Source organism: Vanacampus margaritifer, chromosome 6 (genome assembly GCF_051991255.1).
Source record: "Vanacampus margaritifer isolate UIUO_Vmar chromosome 6, RoL_Vmar_1.0, whole genome shotgun sequence".
Lineage (NCBI taxonomy): Eukaryota > Metazoa > Chordata > Actinopteri > Syngnathiformes > Syngnathidae > Vanacampus > Vanacampus margaritifer.
Genome location: NC_135437.1, coordinates 21,726,931 through 21,752,997, shown reverse-complemented (window position 1 = coordinate 21,752,997; position 26,067 = coordinate 21,726,931). Strand labels below are relative to the sequence as shown.

Sequence of the window (26,067 nt, the reverse complement as noted above, 5' to 3'; positions counted from 1 at the left end):
CTTTTTTATTTTAATTTTATCTTACAATATTTAACTGGATATCATGATGCATAATGGGTAAAAACTGTCATTTGCTGTATAATTAGCGGTCAAATACTGTAAAGATTGGTTTTGGCAGGCACCTATACTCTATAAAAAGAGAATTGTTGAACCAACTCAAGTTTAAAAAGAGAATTGTTGACCAACTTAATGAAATTGCTTTAATTGGTAACACACGACTGAATTGAATTAATCCAAAGTAAATAATTTAAATGTAAGTTGGTTCAACAATTTCCTTTCAAGAAAGTAGAACTTTCTAGAGGAGAAGACCCTGTATTGTCACCGGAGCAGGGACACGAATTCAACGAATTGGTGAGCAATATTTTATTTTATTCACATCGCATTTCTCCAATAAACAAGCAACATTACAGATAACATTCATTTATGCATTCGGCTGCACAACAGGGATTGATTTTACAACGAGGGTGGCACGGCGGATGACGAGTTAGCACGTCGGCTTCCCAGTGCTGATGGCGTGTGATTGAGTCCGGTTTTCGGCCTTCCGGGGTGGTGCATGTTCTCCCTGTGTCTGTGTGGGTTTTCTCCGGGTGCTCTTGTCTCCTCCCACATTCCAAAGACATACATGGCAGGTTAATTGAGCACTATGAATTTTCCCTATGTATTATTGTGAGTGTGAATGGTTGTTTGTCTGTGTGTGCCCTGTGATTGGCTGGGAACCACTTCAGGGGTGTACCCAGCCTACTGCCCAAAGCCAGCACCCCTGCGACCCTTGTGAGGAATAAGCAGTTAAAAAGATGGATTTTACAACGACATACTGTATTATTTAGTTACAGGAATTTACTGGCTAGTTATAAAATCCTGTAAATTAGAATACAATAAATAGTTGTAAACTAGACTAAACCGTTTTCATTAAAAAAAAAAGAAGTAAATACAGTAAGTAACTGTGATTTGTATACAGTAAATACTTGTAAAATAAATAAATAATAATAATCAGTAATATACTGTAACATATTAAATGAGATTTTACAAGAATTAGCCGGCAACTTTTTGCCAGCTAATTTTTGTAAATTCTACATTCAATTTGTTACAGTGCAGTGATGTGTAAATCCTCACTACTGAGATAATATTGTATTCCATAGCAGGCAACATAGTTCCGAATGGCATGTTTATCCTCGAGTCGGGACCCAGGAAAGGGCAGTTGCAACGTTAATTCATCCTTGGAGGAAAGGCACGTTCCTTTCCACCACTGACAGCGAGCTGCACCAAGTTAACACAAATTATACAGCGTGTTACAGGAAGTTAACAAAAAAAACCTCGTCAAAATAAAAGTGCATCCGGTTTTTCTTTTTTTTTTTTTAACACGCATAGCAGGCAACATACTGAATTTCCTGAGGTATTGATGGGTGTTACTGCATTCAAGACAGGTGGACATAGTTTTTATTTTTATTTTTTATGAGTGAGGCAACAATATAATGACTGCTACGCAAACTCTTCATAAAGGAGTTACTAGTGTATAGCACCTACTTTACACATTTCGACCATATCCGTCTATGCCAACAAGGCTTAAACCACACCTACTGTCACAGTAAAATGCAGTACATTATAATACAGGCAAAACAATAAAGTGAAGTTATAGCACTTTCTAGTGGTGAATCAGGTGTCCTGCAACTGAAAAGTGCAGTGGCAGGTGGGCTTAAAATCAAAACCTATCAATTATTATTAATTAAAACCCACTAATGAAGGATGTTTAAACAACTAATCTTCATGTCTGATGAATTCTTTCCATCAACCTTCTTCTTCTGCTGCATAATAGCAAGATTTATTAAGCCTGAAAGACAAATGCAATGCACAAAATGAACAAATCATGCAGCTAGATTTGTTTCACTAAGTTTGTCAAGAAGCCTTTCTGGAGCTTTTGCGTATGATAGACCGAGAAAGGACTCACGATGAGTCATGCTGGGAAAGCACCAAATGGATACTTGATTTCAGTGAGGCATTCATAGCATGTCAACAGGAAGTCCAAGTGTGCTGAGGAGGGGGAAAAAAAAGATATTAAATACCTCCGTTCTGACTTCAGCATTTCATTACCGAAAGATACTTTACAACTTAGCACTACGCATGGTTGTGAGGATGATACATATCCACAACAGGGGAAGGATATCTTGGATCAGGCCATACTCATCCGCAGCGAGCAGCTGCTGACATGTTGGTATGGCAAACGGCGTGCCTGTGTGAGCAAGCCCATGGCCTCATAAATGAAACCATACCAATGTTAGTTTGCAGTTAACGTTGACATCAGCCTAAAATAGATGAGCCGGTTTCAGTCGTGTACATCGCAGGCCACACTGTCAAAGAAGCAACTCAGGTTTATTCACATTTTCAGCATAACAATGCTTACAGTGCCTTTATTCAGTATAACAAACAAAAAAATCCACACGGCCTTAATTACACATCAGGGGCAGTCGGGCAGAAGCACGTCCTCTTTTTTTTATGCATCTGTTTTTAAGGTGGAATAAATCTGACTGGATCAAGTACACTTTTTCAGGGCAAACAAAACAATACATATGTTATTATGCTGGTGATCCTCACTAGAGTTGCAGATGAAGTGACTATCTCTGTTTGCTTTGGGTGGCAGGCAGGGTACACCCTGGGCTGGTCACCAGCCAATCGCAGGCACATATAGAAGAGCAACTATTCATACCTACAGTCATTTTTAAAGCCTTTAAGTAACTCTCCTGTTATGTTGCCAGTCAGATTAAGCCGGTGGAAAAATCTAGAAAAGTAAAAAAAAAAAAAAAACTGATTCAACTTTGTTGGCATTTGTTTTTTAATTTCCAAATATTAAAAACACTACATTGTGTTATGTGATCGTTTTTGATTATTAAACATGGGTCACATTGACCCATGAACATTAAGAAACAAATACAACAGGAGCGGTAGGCCAAGTTTGGGTACTCTACTAAACGCAGACTGAAATAACACTACAAATGTGAGTTTGGCCTAAAACCCTTACACAGTATTGTATCTTTGGTAAATCTGTATTAAAAGCATCGCCAAAACATTCCCACTCATTTATTTATTTATCTGTCTGTGAAATGTGTGCTTGTGTGCTACATTTGGTCTTATCCTGTGCATCACCTTGGGGCTAGCACCCTTTGTCCAAAAAAATAAATAAAAATAAAAATTAGTGTTGCCCCTGTGCATGATATGATATTCTAATTAATACTACATTTGTGGAATTTGAGTTATGAAGTCAAATCCATGTCAGGGGGCGGCCATTTTGCCACTTGCTGTCAACTGAAGATTGGTTGTTATCTGAGACCTGAGCAACATTGATGGAATCTTCAATGGCCGCCCTCTGAGATGGATAAAAAAAACGGCTGGATTTTGTTGCTTAATTCATATTCCACTAAACGCAATTTTAAACAGAATACCATATTTGGACTATTTCTGGAGAAAGCTGAATGCTAAGCCTAATTCTTAAGAAGGAAATTGGAAGATAAATTAAGTGAAATGACAAAGTATTAATAGTGAAATAATTTGACAATATTTCATATTCAATGTTGCATATATGTTAAAGATTGGTTGAAGCTGGATTCAAACCCCAGGAATCTGATTACCAGCCCTTTCTCAAAAACACTGAGCCACTTTATCCATGTATTAAGCTGTGATATATTTTCATTACAGTAAATATGTCAGTATATACTGAAAGCTTGCATTGAATTTGAATTTTGAATGTAGAACAAATGATCTAGAAACAAAACTTAATAATGACGAGTGACATCAAAAGCAATGGATGTGAAGTCATTTGACAATGATTAGTATTCAATATTTCATTTCTACAAAAGAGTTGCTTCTAGCAGGGTTAAACCAAGGTGCTTCATGTGGCAGGCTAATTAATAGTCTAACCACTGACCTAACTTGCCTGGTTCACAATAATTGCTTATGGTGTATTTATATTAAAAAGTGACATCTGATGAACCGCTGAATGGGGACGCTTGCTTTTAATCTTTTCAGGGAAATTATAATGTATTTCCTGATATGATAGTCAGTTGGTTAGCATGTAATCACTTAGCCTAATTGCCATGGATACATTTGCAATGTACAGTCGGAGGCGGGTTTTGAACCCGTGGGGAAGCATAGAACTGCACAGAACATAATATCGTCAAACACATTTTGGTCATTTGAAGGTATTATTTGATTACTATATTAAATGTAATCTTTGCGTGTTCGAAATAATTGCAGATGAGATCTGATGAAGAAGCTTCTTTTGCAAAAGATTTATTTTAGGAGCTCCTAAAAGACACAAGACATGCTTACATTCAAAGGTGATGTTCAGCCTCGAGTGTGTCAATATGAAAACACACAGTCGCTTTATAGATGAAAAAAAGCATACTCCTCCTCTGAGGCTGGACAAAGGGTTAGTAATTATAATAGACAGACAAGTGATTTACTGACATGTTTACTCCATTTCCCCTACCATCCCGGATATATGATGTAGGCAGGTAATGATCTTGGACCTTCAGTTTTTACGACATAATGAGTAATAGCATGAGAACTTGACTCCCTTTCAGACACACACATTTCTTATCTCCATGACAACTTGAAGGGAGTAAAAGTTCCAATACATTCCACAACAACATGATCACAGTGTTATTCATTACAATACAGTTATATTCCAATATATGTTTATAAATAAATTCATAAACAGTAAAAATATAAATTGAAAATGTTAAATGTCTTCACAATTCAAGTCAATGATGAGCAGAAATCCAAGTCAGTTTGGCACTGTGTTGTTCGAGGATGCCGGCAAAAAAAGAACTAAAAAGTTTGGGTTGAAACCATTTTATTGTCAGCTCGTAGATAGAGATGTGCACGGAGGAAGCCCACTTACACATTTTTTCCCGTTTGGTTATGTGATGTTCCACAAATAGCGTATTATTTGTTAAAAAGAGGAACAATGTTTGTGCCTTGGAAGTGCTAATCTCATTTTGTAACTCCTGTCCCTACAAATTGAGCTACTGCCTCTCGCTGGAACTATTTTAGACCTCAGCACTCATGCAGTATATTAGTTAAAGCATATGCACTGCTGCACAATGTGGGTAGTAGTCGTTATACACTATGTGTAGGCATGTGAATTCCTGAAGTAATGAGCAATCTTAGCAAGTACAGGATATAGTTGACAAATTGAACAGCTGTCCAGCACTCTTTCAAGGACTAATTAACACGATAACACAGCGAAAATGTCATCTTATCATGTATCATTCGATTACTTGACGTCCTTGTGTTATTTGAAATCATTTCTGGAGACCTGTTGTACACACTGAACTTTCATTCTCATCATGTGATGTGAGCTACAACTTTCTAATCGTTCATAGTAATATTATGGACATTTCTGTCAGGCAAGGATGAAGACAAGTGACACATGGTGGAAACAGAAGGCCCAAAGTGGACGTGTTAAATTCTCCAACTATGATAACAGTTATACATTTCTCACAGCTTGACGCCATTAACTTCAGCGGCCTTATAAGCACATCAAGCTTCCTAACATTTAAATAGAAATATCCTCAATTACCCTTAAACTACATTTCACAGTTTGTTGTGCATATAATGGTGGATGTTGCAGTGTTTAGCCGGAAGGCAATTAAGAATTCTTTCTCACCATGCAAAGCAGATATGTAATATTAGTCTACTTTAACTTAGACACACTGTCTTGGAACAGTAGAGTAGGTAGTATTTTTTTTTTTGTTATGTTATTTAGCTATTCATGGAGAAAGTTAGCCTTCTTGTGAGTAGTTGTGTCAATTTAATGTCATTTTAGAGGCCGTGCTTCAGCGCAGGCCGAAAATGCAGGAAGAGGTTGGTTTCCAACAAAGCCACAGTTGACATTGGATTCGAGGGTTAAACGGTGCCACATGAATTCTAATCACAACCCCCATAGACTGTTAATTTATTAAACCATTTAAGTAGTCTGAGTGATATCCAACAATTTTAATCGTCAAGTAAATTAACCAACTAATGTCACAGCACCAAAGTGTAACAGCAAAGGCCGTTTGAAGCTATCTGGATTTTGGAGCTTTTATAAAACACGATCTAAGTCTTAGTCCGAGATGGCTGATACTCTGCTCCATCCTTTGCGCCGACCCTTCTTCTTTTCTGAGTGGACCACTGCTTTGTACCCACATCAGAGCATTCCTAGCTTTCTTCTCAGGAGGGTCGGTCAAACATGTCTTTCAGTGTGCTCGATTTACCGCACGCGACGGGTCATGCTGCTTATGTTGCAAGTTTATTCCCGGAGGATCGTGACTTTGTAAAACAGCTCTTAAACACTTTCTGTTGTGAAGGGAAAATTCCATTCTAAGATGCCTGTTGATGTAGAGTCAGTTTCTTCCATTTGATAGACAGAAAGTTGAAAACACATAAAGTGCCACTAGTATTAATAGTTTAGGGGATGTCGTTCCTTCTAGTTGTTCCACTCTGTGAAGTCTAGGGATCCAATTAATGATTATTTTAAAAAACAATTAATCTGTCAATCACTTTTTTTTCGGTCAGTGAATTGGGTAAAAACAAAACAAAAAAAAACAGTTTCCATTCATTATTAAAAATCAGGAAATTATTTCAAATAGGCATTGCAGAAAATACACAAACATAAATAAGTGCTGATTCATTTACTGGTTTGGTCCATTTTGCATCGACTCAGCAGGATTTAAAGCATCAAATTATTTTGATTATTGTGAGCAAATCACATTCATACATCCAGACCTGTACATTTTGCAAAAATGAATTTCATCCTGTTAAAAAAATCATTATGTGAGTATAAAGTAATAGACTGTACATGATGTCAAGATAGATGTTTTTATATTGCTTTTATTTTGTTTTGGTAAAAAGGGTTCCTTCTATGTTTTACTGCATGTGGCTTACTACAAATGCAAATTGCAAAATAGACACATATTGACTTCATCAACACAAGAACTGACTACTAACCCTAACCCTTAAACGTACTACACTACATTTTTCTTAGCTCATTCACTGCCATTGACAGTTATAAATGTCCAAAAATCATTTTAACTATTTCTATTTAACATTTTTCTTTTACTTTTGTTAACAAGAGTATGAAAACCTAGATTTTTTTCATTGTACATTTAGAACAGATATAAAATTTGTGATTAATCGTGAGTTAACTATTGAAGTCATGCGATTAATTACAATTAAAAACTTTAATCGCCTGACGCCCCGAATTTTTTATCTTTTCTTCTTTTTTTAATTCATTCACTGCCATTGACGGCTATAAACGTCCAAAAATCATTTTAACTATTAGTAAAAAAAAAAAAAATATCCCACTTTTGTTAACAAGAGTATGAAAACCTAGATTTTTTTCATTGTACATTTAGAACAGATATAAAATTTGTGATTAATCGTGAGTTAACTATTGAAGTCATGTGATTAATTACAATTAAAAAATTTAATTGCCTGACGCCCCTAATTTGTAATAATCATCTCGTCAGGCGCAAATTTTTTTTTAATTGTATACAATCGCATGACTTTACTAGTTAACTCACGATTAATCACACATTTTATATCTGTTCTAAATGTACAATAAAAAAATGTTTTCTAGGTTTTTATACTCTTGTGAACAAAAGTGGGAAAAAATATGTTAAATTAATAGAAATTGTTCAAATGAATTTTTTTCATAATTTTTCATAATAATAATTCAATGGCAATGAACGAGTTAACGTTTTGAGGCTTAATGTTATGGTTGTCTCTGGCTACCCTGGCTTCATCCCCACATTCAGGTTATTTGAAGACTCTCAATTGTCTAAAGTTGTGAATGCACATGATGTGAAGTGAATGTTTTTTTTGTGTTTGTTTGTTTTTTCTAGTGTACTGTTGATTTGCTCTGCAACCTGTTTACAGTGTACCCCGTCTCTTGACCACAGTCAGCTGTTTGGCTCCAGCTCACCTGAGACATTATTGAGGATAATGGATGGATGGATGGCTTTGTTCCTTGTTTTTTTCTTATGAAATCATGCATTTTGGATGGATTTTTGTGTTGTGTTATTATAACAACTTAATGTTGTACTACAAAAAGATTAAAATGGCCAACTCTGTCCTGACCCTAGGAACTGTCATTTGTTGAATTGTTTGAGAGCGCAAACCATAAAGCTGTTGTTGTTTTTGTAAATATACACAAAGGTAAGAAGGGAGGAGCCCAATCCTATATTTATAGATAAAAACAAACCAGTGTGAGATTCTACAGATTTACAGAGATGGATACTTCGCGACAGAATAAAGCGTACAATGGTTTACATGATTTCTACAACCAGTAATAACATGCAGAGCACAATGGTAAACACTGTATAATTGTCTTTGTGTGTTGTGCTGATGCATTTATAAAAAGCAAATCACCATAGTCCAATAAAGGCATAAAGTTGCAGAAATAAGACGCGTCCCTGCTGTAAAAGAAAAACAAGATTTGTTCCTAAAAGAACCCCAATTTTAGCTTCAGTTTTTGAACAAGGCCCACGATAGGTGACTTGAAAGAAAGATTTTGGTCAATAACAATAACTAAATACCTATAAGTACAGTATGTACTATTTGAATTTCTGCTCCTTCAATAGTTTCAATCTTAGGCAGATTTGCTTGTACTGTTTTCCATTTGAAAATATCATTAATTTAGATTTGTCTGGATTTAAAACTAGTTTTAATTGTGTTAAATGAGACTGTACAACATTAAAGGCAGACTGTAAAGATTTAAAGGCTTGTTCAATTACTTTGGAAGAACAATAAATAAATGTGCAATCTGCATACAAATGGAAACAGGCATTTGGCCACATTTGGACAAAGATTTTTCAATATAAATAGAGAACAACAGCGGACCTAAAACTGATCCCTGGGGTACGCCTTTAAAAAACATGTAAGTAGGGGGATGACAATCCCGCAAAGTGTACACTTTAAAATCTAATATTAAAAATAAACCCAGAAACTACTGCAGTAATTATTGCAGTCTCTTTTTCTATTTTTTTTTTCTTGTTTTTTTACAGGAGAGCTCAGTATTGTTCATTCGATTTGACATCATCATTGCTCTCCTTTTTTTTAAAAAAAAAAAATCCAACAAATCAATTAAAAAAATTTAATAAATGTTTTTTTTTTTTAAATACATATACATATATATATACACATATACACATATATATATATATATATATATATATATATATATATATACCCTTTTTTTTGTATGTGCGTGTGTGTGTGTGTGTGTGTGCGTGCGTGCGAGCGTGTGTGTATTCATCAGTTCACCTAAAGCCCATTAAAAAAAAAATCCCATACTAATAATATAATATAATAATAAATTGCCAGATGCAGAAACATCAATGTAAGTTATCACGATGTAGTGGCTCTCGCTAACAGACAGAATTAAGTAACCGGAATTAGGTTAAAAAATTCTATTCTATTTCTGTTAACACATGGCCCACTCTAGTTTCATTAGTAAAGCAAAGAAAAAAGAAAGAAACAATTATTTACTTGGTTTCAAATGACTGACTTTTTACATGTCAAGTTGCATTAAAGTACTTGTACAGTTACTTACTTTTTTTTTTAATGAATCGCAATTTGATTTGCATTGTCTGTGCTATTTATAACAGTGACAAAGGAAGAAACAGCCAATATGAGTAAGTACTTCTGTTGGTTTCCTGGTACGTTGTCTATGTAAGTGATAGGTGCTCTGCCAATTTTTTCAGAAATGTTTTGGTCAATATAAAATGCAAAAAAAAATCTGTAAACATTAACGGTAGTTCCCGGTAATGTGAAACTCAACATGTAACGCTTTTAAATACCTGATTTGTGATGTACTTTAGGTAAAGAAAACCCTTTCAGAGAGTGAGAGAGAGCGAGAGAGAGAGAGAGAGAGAGAGAGAGAGAGAGAGAGAGAGAGAGAGAGAGAGAGAGAGAGAGAGAGAGAGAGAGAGAGAGAGAGAGGAAACAGCAATAACTGAAGTAATAGTTTAATGAAAAAGTCAGAAAGTTGATCAGTTTGACCATTAAATATCTTGTCTTTGTAGTTTATTCAATTAAATATAGTTTGAACATGATTTGCAATTCATTGTATTCTGTTTTTATTTATGTTTAACACAGCGTCCCAACTTCATTGGAATTGGGTTTGTATGATGATGATGATGATGATGATTATAAACAGGAGAGAATGATGACCCGACACGAAATCAAAGATCAAATACTGGGAAATAGGCCAAAATGTTAGCGGTGATGATAGGCTTAATTAGAATTGTGTCATCTCTAGTAGTGGCTCAGGTCAACAACAACAAAAGTAACCTGAAAAATCAATTTAATTAGTGATCATATCATATAATATGAAAACATTCAGTGTTTTTCACACAGTAAAAAAAAAAAACATCTCAGTTGCATGTGACATTTAAGAAGGCATTTGCTCAACAACTGTGACAAGCAGTGTTGTATGTGAGGCCAAAAATGGACATCCAGCTATGTCTGCAGATTTAAGTGTTAATAGCATGATATGTGTGAATACCAGAGACATATCTGTTACGCATAGTTACAAGTAATAATAATTCAATTTCTCATAAGAAACTTAAAAAATAAGAATGAAAAAGACACATCATAAAATCAAACATACCTTTTCATGCTTCACTTAATTCCTTACTTACTTGACAAGAGATAGAGTTTGATACATGTTTAATTTAATTAATGTGCTATCAAATGAAAGAATCAACAAACAGCGCTAGTCTACTTGTAAGTACTGTACTTGTAGGTATTAAATTACATTTTAAATAGGGGCCTATTTCGAATCTGTTTTGGTTGATGGAAATGTGATACATAAGATGTATAGTGCTGTGACAAATGTTTCAAGTCATGTAAGCATCAGCTGTCCTCCACGCCGTATTTGACAGGTGTCCCGAATTTAACTAATGCTTTATAAGCAAAGCATGTTCCCACAAAGGACGACAAATGTTACAGTGTGATAACCACGCAAGATAAGTTGAACTGGTAATGCTAATGCACGGTGCATCGCAACATGGTTCGAATGAAAAATAAGACACACAATGAGATTATTTGTTGTTGTTGTTGTTGTAGAAATGTTTTTAAGTAAATAGTAAAAAGCAAAATATCAAACTGATTATTTTTTTTACAGGTTCTGCAAAAAAATTATATTGCATAAAAATATTAATTAAATAATCTATACATCATAGTACATAGGTCATAGTGAGGTAATTGTGGAAACTGCCATCCTATTGTGGCTTAATTTCACAAATCTTAATATTAAGTAATTAAATAATTAATACTTTAATACTTTATTTATGTATTTATTTATTCATTTATTTTAAAATGTTTTTAGGGATTAGTATTAAAGCCACTCCATCCTTAACATCAACTTTTCCAGCAGGTGATTATCGAAATGGAAGCAAAGTGATCAAAATGAAATGTGAAAACGAATATACTGTAATAAGAAAAATACTGCTAAAAAAAAATAAAACCTTAATTTGATCAATCTTCAATGAAAAGTACCCATTTGCGCTAAGGGAAGGAAATAAAAGACAAGGAAATAGTTTCTGTTTTACATTAATGAATAATGATGCCCAAAAAGAAGAAGATCACAAAACATCATATATGACAATTGAAAGTGGGGCAAAGAATCACAATACACACACACACACACGCACACAGACACACACACGCATACACAAGAATATGACGCGAAATGTTTCCACGGATGTTGACTTTCAAAGTACGCCGCACCACATTTGTGTCGTGGTCCCTATTTAACTCTTGCCATATAAGCAAACAACATTTGGTATAAAAGGAGAGCATGGGGGCTGAGTCAGTGTGTGGTGGAGGAGCCTGAAGACCCCAGCGTGTGGTAAGCATAACCACTCTCTACTGGGGCGCAATTAAATGTATGTAAATTGAATGTAATTTGATTTCAACAGGATTGTAACATTCAACTATTTAAAGGATAGAAAATAAGGTATGAACTGTTCAATTATTTTGCATGGATAATCTTAAAAATATGAAGTTACTCACTGAAAGTGGCAACACAGCGGATGGCTGGTTATGCTCAGAGGTCGTGGGTTCATATCTGTCTCATGAATTTGCATGTGCTTCCTGTACCTGGCTGGGTTTTTCCTCAGGTGCTCCTGCTACCTCCACACATTCCAAAAGCATGCATGGAAGATGAATTGAAAACTCTAAATCAGTGGTTCTTAACATTGTTGGAGGTACTGAACCCCACAACTTCCCTATGCGCATCCCCTCTTTATTGAAAAACAAAATCAGATTTTTTTTTAAATTCAAGATGAAGGTTACGAGTTACGTTCCGGACGATCGTTCGTAAGGTGAATTTGTTCGTAAGTTGCTTCAGTGCTATATTTTGTATTATAATTTATGTTTAAAGCCTATATAAGTATATTGAAGGTTTATATAAGTATGTTTAAGGCTTGTACAAGTAACCTGCATTGGTTTGTACTGAAAAAAAATTTTATAAAATGGAGAGAATACGTACAGTACTGTACTGTACTACGTATGTTAGAGAGAGAGAGCGAAAGACACACACACAGTATGTACATGTACGTAATAAGATAAATAAAATGAAGTTTAACTTACTTTTGGAAGATGTACTCGATGCTTAAGGAGATGATGGAGGAGGAGGAAGAGGAGGATTTTATATCATGAGAGATTGTTCGTCGTCGCTGGAATCGGCTTCAAAAGTTATTTCCTGCTTCATGGGGACCGGCGTTTTCTTCCTCCTCCTCCTCGCCACGTTGCTCAGCCTCCAATGAGCTCTCACAGCGCCAATCGTCGGTAATAGCGGCGGAAAGAAGCACTACGCGCAATACAAAATCGAACTTACAGCATTTCTTTCCGAACATTTTTCGACATACTGTACGCGCAGAAATGCTCGTATGTACCGTTGTTCGTAACTCGAATGTTCGTAAGTAGGGGAGCGTCTGTATAGGGTTTACTGGTGAACAAAATGAACAGGGAGGGTAACCCTTTAATCAAATCTTGCTCTCTTCACCTTGAATTCAGAAAGCGTGTTCGTTCTTGCATTCCCCATCTCCATGCATCTTAAGGAAGTGTACCTTTAGTTTTGCTAGATAGCTAGTTGTACTGGACTAAAATTGCTCAACTTGACATTGAAAATCATGCAGTTAGGCTGCGGACTCCAATTTTATAGACCACCTACACTGTTTTACAGTGAAAACAACACAGGCCCCAGAATTGAATCCTGTGGAACACCTTCAACAATTAATATTGCACAATTTTGTCCGACCACTTTCTTATTTGTTCGACATAGTATGAAAGGATTACAATAATAAAGAAATCACACAACATACCATCACAACAGCCACAAGTCAACTACTGAGCGCACCAAATTCCCTGCAGCATAGCTAGGCCAAACAATGTAGCATCATCAGACAGCAGACAACGATGGCCAAGAGGGGCATATCATCACATGTCTTGACCTCCGCCGAACCCCTGAGACTGACTCACTAAACCCAAGGGGCTCGATTGAACCCAGGTTAAGAACCGCTGCTCTAAATTGTCTGTAGGTGTGAGTGTGATTGATTGTTTGTCTATGCTTGTCCAAATGTGCCCTGTAATTGGCTTGAACCAATCCAGGGTATTCCCTGCCTCTTGCCTGAAGACAGCTGGGATAGGCTCCAGCACACCTTTGACGCTGATGGGGTTCAGCAATATGGAAAATGAATGGACTTACTCACAGATATATATATATATATATATATAACCAACAAAAAATATGAATGCAACACTTTTGTTTTTGCTCCCATTTTTTTGTGAGATGAACTCAAAGATCTAAAACTTTCTCCACATACACAATATCGCCATTTCTCTCAAATATTGTTCACAAACCAGTCTAGACCCGTGATAGTGATTAGTGCACATGTGTGCCTTAGACTGCCCACAATAACAGGCCACTCTGAAAGGTGCAGTTTTGTATTATTGAGGGGTCTGGGGACACCAGAACTGATTGTTTTTCAGAGTCCCCAGACCCCCCCACACACACACAATAAAACAAAACTACACCTTTCAGAGTGACCTTTTATTGTGGGAAGTCTAAGGCACACCTGAGCACTAATTATGGTGTCTAATCAGCATCTTGATATGGCACACCTGTGAGGTGGGATGGATTATCTCGGCAAAGGAGAAGTGCTCACTATCACAAATTTAGACTGGTTTGTGAACAATATTTGAAAGACATGGTGATATTATTATGTATGTGGAAAAGTTTTAGATCTTTGAGTTCATCTCATAAAAAAAAAAATGGGAGCAAAACAAAAAGGTTGCGTTTATATTTTGGGTGAGTAATTGTGAGTGTGACTCCAAGAAATTAAAACATTAGCTACAGTATATGGATTTGATACAAATAAATCTGATTTGTGTTCACTTTACCACACAGACCTAAACCACCACCATGAGTACCGACGCAGAAATGGCCTTGTATGGCAAGGCTGCCATCTACCTCCGCAAACCAGAGAAGGAGAGAGTCGAAGCTCAAAACAGACCGTTCGATGCCAAGTCGGCCTGCTATGTGGTTGATGCGAAGGAGCTCTACCTGAAGGCAACAATCCTCAAGAAAGAAAATGGCAAAGTCACCGTCAAAGTTCTGGACACTGAGGAGGTTGGAATTTCCTCTTCTTGGGTTAAACTTGTATGCTAAAAGCACGTGATCAGTTCTCACTGTGTCTCATGTCTTCTTTTAGGAAAAGACAGTTAAAGAAGATGATGTCAGTCCAATGAATCCTCCCAAGTTCGACAAAATTGAAGACATGGCCATGATGACTCATCTCAATGAAGCCTCCGTCCTGTATAACCTCAAAGAGCGTTATGCAGCATGGATGATCTACGTAAGACAATCTGCCCTATGAGTTGCAGAATTATACATAGACAATTTTTAAGACGTACAATAAATTGTTTTCGATGTTGGATTTCTCTCAGACCTACTCTGGGTTGTTCTGCGCCACTGTGAACCCTTACAAGATGCTACCAGTGTACGATTCTGAAGTAGTGTCAGCTTATAGAGGCAAGAAGCGTATGGAGGCTCCACCCCACATCTTCTCTGTCTCTGACAATGCATATCAATTCATGCTTACTGGTATGTTACAAGCCGAATCGATTGGTACTGTCTTGTTGTAGAAACACATGATTGATTTCATGTTTCTGTTTGAACAGACAGGGAGAACCAGTCTGTCTTGATCACGTGAGTTATGTTTGTATTTGTAAACTAAGAAAACTTGTAAACAGATTTCCACAAGTTTGTCTTTCTTCCCCAGTGGAGAATCTGGTGCTGGAAAGACTGTAAACACCAAGCGTGTCATTCAGTACTTTGCCACAATCTCAGTTGGTGGAGATAAAAAGAAGGAACAGACATCGAAGTATCAGGTATGTTCATTTAGAAAATAAATGCATTTGTTTTGAGAAGTTAAGTTGAATTAATTTGCTAATGTTAATTCCAAACTTGATTGCAGGGGTCACTTGAGGATCAGATTATCGCTGCCAATCCTCTTCTGGAAGCCTACGGTAATGCCAAAACTGTCAGGAATGACAACTCTTCTCGTTTTGTAAGTATACTGCAATTGCCACAGAGGAATTTGTCGTACTTATCAGTAATTGATCTGGTAAAAATGTGTTTGAAACAGGGTAAATTCATCCGAATTCATTTTGGCACAACTGGCAAACTGGCTAGTGCTGATATTGAGACATGTAAGTGCACAACTCACGCAGTGGAAATGTGAACTGTAAAAAAATATATATATATTGAAGACATTTGATATTTTTAATTTGTGGTTTTACTGTTTTTGAATTTACTTATAGACATATAGATGTGATATAATCATGAGTGTTTAATAGAATACAGTGGAGTAATGATTTTGTGAACTTTATTTTATCCTCTCACCCTCGAAGCTATTGAAGATAGGAATGTGCATGATGTTATTTAGAGCCTTTTGGCATTAGAGACTAAAAGTCTGGGGTAGATCCTAATTGCATTTCTCCCCCAGTCAAGAAGGGGAACTGAATGTAAATGTCTGTTTACTAATAAGATTACACCTTTGTTCAACCTGGAATCAACATGTCTGTATGTAAACTTCTGCTTATTAATAACATCACTTCTGCTTACTAATAACATCACGTCTGCTTGCTAATAACATCAACATTTGGTCACTAGGAGATGACATGTCTGCCCTTTGTTCAATCAAGAGCCGGGAGGAGGAACCTTTTATCTTTTTTGTATAAATGAGTCGATGTTCTGTAAATTGTCACACACTTGGGGGATCATCACGTTGCATTCTGATGTGATGTCCTGACTGTGTCTTTAGAGGCCTCTAAATAAATTCTTGCAAGAAAACTTCTTCATCAGATCCTGAATACAATTATTTTGGACACGCAAAGATTACACTTAATATAGTAATTTAATATTCCTTCAATATGAAAGATTGATTCCGTAAAATCATTGCAGATCTGCTGGAGAAGTCCAGAGTGACTTTCCAGCTTCCTGATGAGAGAGGCTACCACATTTTCTACCAGATGATGACCAACCACAAACCAGAGTTGATTGGTATGGATTGGTGTAGTCAAGAGGCATACTTGAACGTACACTGAAAAATCTTACTAAGTATTGGATTCTTCCCCCCCCACACAGAAATGTCACTCATCACAACAAACCCTTACGACTTCCCTATGTGCAGTCAGGGACAGATCACTGTGGCCAGCATTGATGACAAAGTTGAGCTGGAAGCCACTGATGTGAGTGATTATTATTCAAATACTGTCAACAATGTCGATAATCACCTTACAGGCAGCATCATTTTAGTTTGTGGTTTCGGTCATATCCTTTGCATCACTTATTTACACACAGAACGCCATTGATATTCTGGGCTTCACGAATGAGGAGAAGATGAGCATCTACAAAATGACAGGTGCTGTCCTTCACCACGGTAACATGAAGTTCAAGCAGAAGCAGCGTGAGGAGCAGGCAGAGCCCGATGGCACAGAAGGTACGCGGTAAAGGTCATTTGTGCCTTTGTTACTACGATCAGACTCTACCGTACAAACACACAGTAACTGTAATGTACAAAACTTTTCAGTTGCCGATAAGATTGCCTACTTGTTGGGTCTGAACTCCGCTGACATGCTGAAGGCTCTATGCTATCCCAGAGTGAAAGTCGGAAACGAGTTTGTCACCAAGGGACAGACTGTACCTCAGGTAACATTAATCAAAAATAATCATTATAATGGTAGCACACAATAAAACTCATTCACTGCCATTGACGGCTATGGACGCCATTTTTAATGGGCTGGCAGTGAATGAGTTAATAGTAGCCCTTAACGGTTTTCTCTATTCAAGACTCCTTTTGACACAGCTGTAAACTTTCAAAGTTGATGTTTGTTTTTAGGTGCTGAACTCAGTGCCAGCCCTTGCCAAGTCCATCTATGAGAGGATGTTCTTGTGGATGGTCATCCGTATCAACCAGATGTTGGACACTAAACAGTCAAGGCAGTTCTTCATTGGTGTCCTGGATATTGCTGGATTTGAAATCTTCGACGTAAAGCTCCATTCATATGAAAATACATTTTTAGATTTGAACTAGCCAATGATTGGTGTCATGATTTGTTCTCACTTAGTACAACAGCATGGAGCAGCTGTGCATCAATTTCACCAATGAGAAGCTGCAACAGTTTTTCAACCACCACATGTTTGTCCTGGAACAAGAAGAGTATAAGAAGGAGGGTATTATTTGGGAATTCATTGACTTTGGCATGGATCTGGCTGCTTGCATTGAGCTGATTGAAAAGGTATGCATTTGACTCAGAAGCAGATTTTGGTTATTGACATGGCACTAAAGTCAATCACTTCAATTATACTCCCTCTCATTCTTTAAGCCCATGGGTATCTTCTCCATCCTTGAAGAGGAGTGCATGTTCCCCAAGGCCACAGACACGTCGTTCAAGAACAAGCTTTACGATCAGCATCTTGGCAAATGCAAAGCATTTGAGAAGCCAAAGCCTGCAAAGGGCAAGGCTGAGGCCCACTTCTCCCTGGTCCATTACGCCGGTACTGTGGACTACAACATCAGCGGCTGGCTGGACAAGAACAAGGATCCACTGAATGAGTCTGTTGTGCAGCTCTACCAGAAGTCCCCAGTTAAACTTCTGGCTTTCCTCTATCCTCCTGCTGCTGCTGAGGGTACGCTGATAAAAAACCGATGTTATATTTGTTAAATGGCAGGAATATTAAATATTGTTCTAATGCTACATATTCCCCCAAAATGGAGAGTAGAAGCGGGTAAAAAGGGAGGCAAGAAGAAGGGTGGTTCTATGCAGACTGTATCTTCACAGTTTAGGGTAAGGTGTAGTTTGCAAAAAAGAAATGTGATTTGTGCTACATTTTATTAGCATGACATTACTCATTCACTGTTTTCTACTTTCAGGAGAACTTGGGCAAACTGATGACCAACTTGAGGAGCACCCATCCTCACTTTGTGCGTTGCCTGATTCCGAATGAGTCAAAGACTCCGGGTAATGTACAGTACGCTGAGTTGAATTACAATGTTATATTAAGGTGTATGACTTTAGCTCACCTGAATTATGTTAAAATAATCATTATGATAATGATCCCCGTTCCACAGGTCTGATGGAGAACTTCCTGGTCATCCACCAGCTTAGGTGTAATGGTGTGCTTGAGGGTATCAGAATCTGCAGGAAAGGTTTCCCCAGCAGAATCCTCTATGGTGACTTCAAGCAGAGGTAGCGCAAGCAATATTTCATCAGCAATACCAATCCATCATCAAGAGTGATACGATCAAATGACTTTCATCGTAAAAAGGTACAAGGTGCTGAATGCCAGCGTTATCCCTGAGGGTCAGTTCATTGACAACAAGAAGGCTGCTGAGAAGCTGCTCGGGTCAATCGATATTGACCACGACCAATACAGATTTGGTCACACCAAGGTCACATTTGATAAGATTTCTAGCCATCCATTCACAGTACGTTTTGTTTTAGACAGGATATCAATTTTGTGATTCCGTTTTCTTCATTCTGGTTAGGTGTTCTTCAAAGCAGGTCTTTTGGGTACCCTTGAGGAAATGAGAGATGAGAAGCTTGCAGCTCTTGTCACCATGACTCAGGCCCTCTGCCGTGGTTACCTCATGAGGAAGGAGTTTGTGAAGATGATGGAGAGGAGGCATGTTATCAATTTTAAAAACATACAACAACAAAAACTGTGACTAACTGAAAATGTCCATACACAGGGAGGCCATCTTTACCATCCAGTACAATGTGCGGTCATTCATGAATGTCAAACATTGGCCATGGATGAAGGTGTACTACAAGATCAAGCCTCTGCTGAAGAGTGCTGAAACAGAGAAAGAGTTGACCCAGATGAAGGAAAACTATGAAAAGATGACCTCTGATTTGGCTGCTGCTCTTGCCAAGAAGAAAGAACTTGAGGAGAAGATGGTGTCTCTTCTTCAGGAAAAGAATGATCTGCAGCTGCAAGTTGCATCTGTGAGTAAAAAGCCACTCACAAATTTTCTTTGAAACCACCGTTTGCTGTGATCGCATGCGTTTGCTCACTGTGAAACAGGAATCAGAGAATCTGTCGGATGCTGAAGAGAGATGTGAGGGACTTATCAAGAGTAAGATTCAACTGGAAGCTAAACTCAAGGAGACAACTGAGAGGTTGGAGGATGAAGAGGAAATTAATGCTGAGCTTACTGCAAAGAAGAGAAAACTGGAGGATGAATGCTCTGAGCTCAAGAAGGATATTGATGATTTGGAGCTTACCTTGGCCAAGGTGGAGAAGGAGAAACATGCCACAGAGAACAAGGTTGGCTAATACGCCGTATGACACACACACACACACACATTCAACACAGTATTTGTAACCTGTAATGAAACATCTTCTTTGTTTCCATTGTAGGTGAAGAACCTGACTGAGGAGATGGCTTCTCAGGATGAGAGCATTGCAAAGCTGACCAAGGAGAAGAAGGCCCTTCAGGAAGCTCATCAGCAGACTCTTGATGACCTGCAGGCTGAGGAAGATAAGGTCAACACTCTGACCAAGGCCAAGACCAAGCTTGAGCAGCAAGTGGACGATGTAAGTTATGATAAGTCATTTGTACCAGAAAAATACGAGATGGCTTAAATGCCTTAATGACTAAATGAAGTTACTCTGCAGCTTGAGGGTTCTCTGGAACAAGAGAAGAAGCTGCGCATGGACCTGGAGAGGGCCAAGAGGAAGCTTGAGGGTGACCTGAAACTGGCTCAGGAGTCCATCATGGACCTAGAGAACGACAAACAGCAGTCTGATGAGAAACTTAAAAAGTAAATGCTTTGTTCTTCAGCTCATTATATTATATGAACAATCACTTCCAAAGCAAGACGTCACTAAATGTGTCTTTTATTCACAGGAAGGACTTTGAAATTAGTCAGTTCCTTAGCAAGATTGAGGATGAGCAGTCAATGGGTGCCCAGCTCCAGAAGAAGATCAAAGAACTTCAGGTACGATATCTTCAATTGTTGAAGTGCTTTAAAAATGAAGAATTCATTTTAAAGGAACAATAACATTTCCTTATAGGCCCGTATTGAGGAACTAGAGGAGGAAATTGAGGCTGAGCGCGCTGCTCGCGCCAAGGTTGAGAAGCAGAGAGCGGATCTCTCCAGGGAACTCGAGGAGATCAGCGAGAGGCTGGAGGAGGCCGGAGGTGCCACGGCTGCTCAGATTGAGATGAACAAGAAGCGCGAGGCCGAGTTCCAGAAGCTGCGGCGTGATCTTGAAGAGTCCACCTTGCAGCATGAGGCCACAGCAGCTGCGCTCCGCAAGAAGCAGGCTGACAGCGTTGCCGAGCTGGGCGAGCAGATTGACAACCTGCAGCGTGTCAAGCAGAAGCTTGAGAAGGAAAAGAGTGAATACAAGATGGAGATTGATGATCTCTCCAGCAATATGGAGGCTGTTGCTAAAGCAAAGGTGAAGAAATGTTATACTTTTAGTTTTGGGCGAGTACTGATACCATGTATCAGTATCGGTAGTGATGGGAAAAATGAAGCTTCATAAAGCACTTGCAATATTTTTTTTTACTCTTCTAGGTGCTCTCGGTTTAAAGATAAAGACTAGTGCAATGGAAATGTATTAAATTTCCACTACATTTTTAAACCGAGTGTGCTTCACGTAGCTTCATTTGTCCATCACTAGGTATGAGTACTCGCGATGGTGGCCGATACAAGTATCATCTGCCCTCTTGTGGCCGATACAAGTATCATCTGCCCTCTTGTGGCCGTTTCATGATGAGAAACCTGAAATTAGAAATTCGAAGAATGAAAAATTTTAAGGAAATTTTAAGGAAAAATGCTATATTGGGATGAATAGGTCTTTGATGATTTGACTAAAATGATCTGCCATTTATTATTGGGGAACATTTTTATGTGCTTGTGGTATCGGTATTTGGTTTCAGTGTGGGTGACAACTCAAGAGTTGAATATATATATGTATTAGTGCTGTGTTTTTTAAAGCTTTAATTCTAGAGTTAAAGCGAGTTCTTTGACAGCACTAATATACATATATATAAATAAAAGTGATTTAGAAAATTGATTAATAACACTCTTCTTCTTTTTTCAAACTACCAGGGAAATCTTGAAAAGATGTGTCGCACTCTTGAGGACCAACTTAGTGAACTGAAGACCAAGAGTGATGAGAATATCCGTCAGCTCAATGACCTGGGTGCACAGAAAGCCCGTCTTCTGACAGAAAATGGTACACATGTGACAGTCAAACTTCACCGTTAGATTGTAAGTGAAAACTAAACATACACTAACGTTATATGCTGATGTTGAAACAAGGTGAATTTGGCCGTCAAATTGAGGAAAAGGAAGCTCTTGTCTCACAGCTGACCAGAGGTAAACAGGCCTTTACACAGCAGATTGAGGAACTGAAGAGACAGATTGAAGAGGAGGTCAAGGTATGAAATATCACTCCCAACAGCAATTTTGTTTTTAGATTAAAATTTGCTCATCAAACTTATTTGGGCTACCAGGCAAAGAATGCTCTTGCCCATGGACTTCAATCAGCCCGCCATGACTGTGATCTGCTGAGGGAGCAGTTTGAGGAGGAGCAGGAGGCCAAGGCTGAACTGCAGCGTGGAATGTCCAAGGCCAACTCTGAGGTGGCTCAGTGGAGAACTAAGTATGAAACTGATGCCATCCAGCGCACTGAGGAGCTTGAGGAAGCCAAGTGAGTATGATTTAGAAATTAAAACAGCAGGTTGACTATATTTCATTTCATTTCACATGGATGGATGGATTCTGACGGGATGAGATAATGAGCGTAAAATCTGTTTTGGGGATTGGATATTTTTCACTGAGAAACGTTTCAAAACAGGAAAAAGTTGGCACAGCGCCTCCAGGAGGCTGAGGAACAGATTGAGGCAGTGAATTCCAAGTGTGCATCTCTGGAGAAGACCAAACAGAGACTCCAGAGTGAAGTTGAAGACCTCATGATTGACGTGGAGAGGGCCAATGGGCTTGCTGCCAACCTTGACAAAAAGCAGAGGAACTTTGACAAGGTACAACTGATACCAAGTGCTCACATGACGTACGGAAAAGACAAATGAACGTGCATTGACCATTTTGTACTTTTTAAATTAGGTGTTGGCAGAGTGGAAGCAGAAGTTTGAGGAGGGTCAGTCAGAGCTTGAGGGAGCTCAGAAGGAGGCTCGTTCTCTTGGCACTGAGCTGTTCAAGATGAAAAACTCTTACGAGGAAGCCTTGGATCAACTGGAGACCATGAAGCGTGAAAACAAAAATCTGCAGCGTGAGTTTTTCACAGAATTTGGCAACTCGCAGTTCATTTTCCTACTTTACTTCATTTGAACCTCTACATCTCTTTGTAGAGGAGATCTCTGATCTGACTGAGCAGATTGGCGAGACCGGAAAGAGCATCCATGAGCTCGAGAAGGCCAAGAAACAAGTGGAGACGGAGAAGTCTGAAATCCAGACAGCGCTGGAAGAGGCTGAGGTGATTTAAATGAATGTAGATGGAGGCGTAAATTCGGATGCAAAGATTAAGATATTGTTCTGAATTACCAGGGAACTCTGGAACATGAAGAATCGAAGATCCTGCGTGTCCAGTTGGAACTCAACCAGATCAAAGGAGAAGTGGACAGGAAGCTGGCAGAGAAAGATGAGGAGATGGAGCAGATTAAGAGAAATAGCCAGAGGGTGACTGACTCCATGCAGAGCACTTTAGATTCCGAGGTCAGGAGCAGGAATGATGCCCTGAGAATCAAAAAGAAGATGGAGGGAGACTTGAATGAGATGGAGATTCAGCTGAGCCACGCCAATCGCCAGGCTGCCGAATCTCAGAAGCAGCTGAGAATTGTGCAGACACAGCTGAAGGTACTGCAAAGTGAAGAGCTACGACCCGTGTTGCCATTTATTCACTTACCACCTCGATCTTCACCAGGATGCGCAACTGCACCTCGACGATGCCGTCAGAGCACAAGATGACCTCAAGGAACAAGCTGCAATGGTGGACCGCAGGAATGGCCTCATGGTGGCTGAAATTGAGGAACTTCGGGCTGCTCTGGAACAAACAGAGCGCGGCCGTAAAGTTGCTGAGCAGGAGCTGGTGGATGCCAGTGAGCGTGTCGGACTTCTGCACTCTCAGGTAAATCATTCAACACTAGAGCATTTTGTTACGTTTTGAATGACAATTATCTTTATGTCTCAGAACACAAGCCTTCTGAACACAAAGAAGAAGCTTGAGGCTGACCTTGTCCAGATCCAGAGTGAAGTCGATGACACAGTTCAGGAAGCCAGGAATGCAGAGGACAAAGCCAAGAAGGCTATTACTGATGTATGTTTTCTCGTTCACAACTTTGTGTTTTGTATAGAATTTTCTAATAAAAAAAATGTCCTTTCTAGGCTGCAATGATGGCTGAGGAGCTGAAGAAGGAACAGGACACAAGCGCGCATCTGGAAAGGATGAAGAAGAACCTGGAGGTGGCTGTTAAGGACCTGCAGCACCGCCTTGATGAGGCTGAGAACCTCGCCATGAAGGGTGGCAAGAAGCAGCTTCAGAAACTTGAGTCTAGGGTAAATATCCTTATTCCAAGAAACTCAAAGCAAGTTATTAAAACGTACGGCTGTTACATTAAAAAAAAAAAATTTAAAAAAATCCCCAGGTGCGTGAGCTTGAGACAGAGGTTGAGGGAGAGCAGAGACGTGGAGCTGATGCTGTTAAGGGTGTCCGAAAATATGAGAGGAGGGTGAAGGAGCTCACTTACCAGGTAAATGTCAACATTTAGCATGCAAATGTTAAACAAATTATATGCATGTATTCAAACTTGCAAACATGATTTTTCTTTCACAGACTGAAGAGGACAAGAAAAATGTTGTCAGACTGCAGGACCTGGTTGATAAATTGCAGCTCAAAGTGAAGGCTTACAAGAGGCAGGCCGAGGAAGCGGTAAGGATATAAATAAGAAAATAAGAACTCTACATTTAAAATATACTGGTAAATAATTCGGGCTGTTAAGTTTAATGTACAGTATTTCCAAATGAATGATTCTGTCTGACTTCTCAGGAGGAGCAGGCCAATGTCCACCTGTCCAAGTGCAGGAAAGTCCAGCATGAGCTGGAGGAGGCTGAGGAGCGTGCTGACATTGCTGAGTCTCAGGTCAACAAACTGAGAGCCAAAAGCCGTGACTCTGGCAAGGTAAATATGGAAACATATAGATGACTAATGTCCATACTAGACAAATGTGTTTTTTTTATTACATTGTTGTACACAATACATTTTTAACTTGAAGGATTATATTTTTCTTACAGGCAAAGGACACAGCTGAATAAAGTTGATTCTTCAGTGGGTTATTTCAGCTCATATAATATGATGTGAAATATGCCACAATAAAATTATTTTGAAATAATAAAGCAGCTATGGTATCATTTTTCCCTGTCTGACAATGTATCCTTTAGATGCCTCAATCTTAAAATCACAATATTGTCCAATTTAATTTCAGTTGTAGAAACTGTGCAGGTGTCCACCTTTACTAAGAAAAGTAAACCCTATTAATATTTCAGGGATTTTAACAACACATAAAGTACTTTTTTTTTTTTAAAAAAAACGATGATCCAAAAATTATTTAAACATGTTTTAGTTTGCAACAAAGTGAGGTGGACTGGGTAACATTGTCTCACTGAGTGGTGGCCATTAACACGCGCGCGCGTGTGTACGCGTACGGTAGTACTGTACATCTTAACTTGAGATGCGAGGGGTAAACAAATCACTTTCACTTATCAATAACTGTATTATATTTGTCCTGCTCATCTTAAAACAAATATACATATACTTGGAAACATCTTCATCGCAATAAAAATAATATTTAATTTTCATTATTTAATTTTTTATCCCTTCAGATTAGGTCAGGGAGGACGGTGCACCAGCGCCCTCTACTGACGAGTCTCCATTTAAAATGTAAAAAAAAAAACAGTTTTTTTTTTAAGATGATGGAACCAGGTCTGTTAAAAAAAAAATAAATCAACAGCAATTCTGCCATAAATAACACTCACTCACTGTACATGCAACATAGACTGACCATATCATCAACATCATCAATTCACCTTTTGTGTGTCTTTGGGAGTGAGAGAATAAAAGTAACTGTAAATACCTGTAACTGTTTTAGCCCAAAACAATGTAGTAAACTTTAAACATGTAAATAAAAGGCAATGCGTTGTAATATAGTCTTTTAGAAATGACAAAACAAAACAAAATGACAATATGACACCACTCTGGATTGGATTACAAGCACGTTTTCCATTTTCTTGTAATAGTTTTATTAACATTTAAAATACATAACACAAAAAATGCACATTGAGATTTAAATACAATATTTACTGTTGTTGGTTGAACAGTCTTTGACATTGATTGGTTAAGACAATAGCAACAAAATATTGAGCCACTAGAGCAGAGGTGGGCGATCGTTATCAGGCTCATGCAGAGCTTGCTGATGAGCTGATCAT

General features: G+C 38.3%; 1 protein-coding gene across 1 annotated transcript; it reads left to right on the top strand.

Annotated features, from left to right (window-relative positions):
* The first annotated feature begins 11,860 nt into the window (after positions 1-11,860).
* LOC144053510 (myosin heavy chain, fast skeletal muscle-like) lies at positions 11,861-24,978 on the top strand. The gene is made up of 41 exons (XM_077568024.1): positions 11,861-11,890; positions 11,961-11,998; positions 14,453-14,674; positions 14,757-14,900; positions 14,992-15,148; positions 15,226-15,253; positions 15,327-15,435; positions 15,522-15,614; positions 15,693-15,756; positions 16,511-16,609; positions 16,694-16,797; positions 16,910-17,048; positions 17,139-17,257; positions 17,448-17,597; positions 17,677-17,847; positions 17,935-18,238; positions 18,332-18,396; positions 18,483-18,570; positions 18,681-18,798; positions 18,878-19,001; positions 19,098-19,234; positions 19,302-19,557; positions 19,637-19,879; positions 19,973-20,149; positions 20,231-20,376; positions 20,463-20,553; positions 20,630-21,019; positions 21,676-21,802; positions 21,889-22,007; positions 22,083-22,279; positions 22,427-22,610; positions 22,693-22,858; positions 22,938-23,062; positions 23,134-23,442; positions 23,510-23,713; positions 23,777-23,902; positions 23,971-24,141; positions 24,231-24,335; positions 24,419-24,514; positions 24,632-24,763; positions 24,877-24,978. Exons 3-41 carry the CDS (start codon positions 14,468-14,470, stop codon positions 24,895-24,897), a joined length of 5,805 nt encoding a protein of 1,934 aa, XP_077424150.1. The 5' UTR covers positions 11,861-11,890; positions 11,961-11,998; positions 14,453-14,467; the 3' UTR covers positions 24,898-24,978.
* The last annotated feature ends 1,089 nt before the right edge of the window (positions 24,979-26,067 follow it).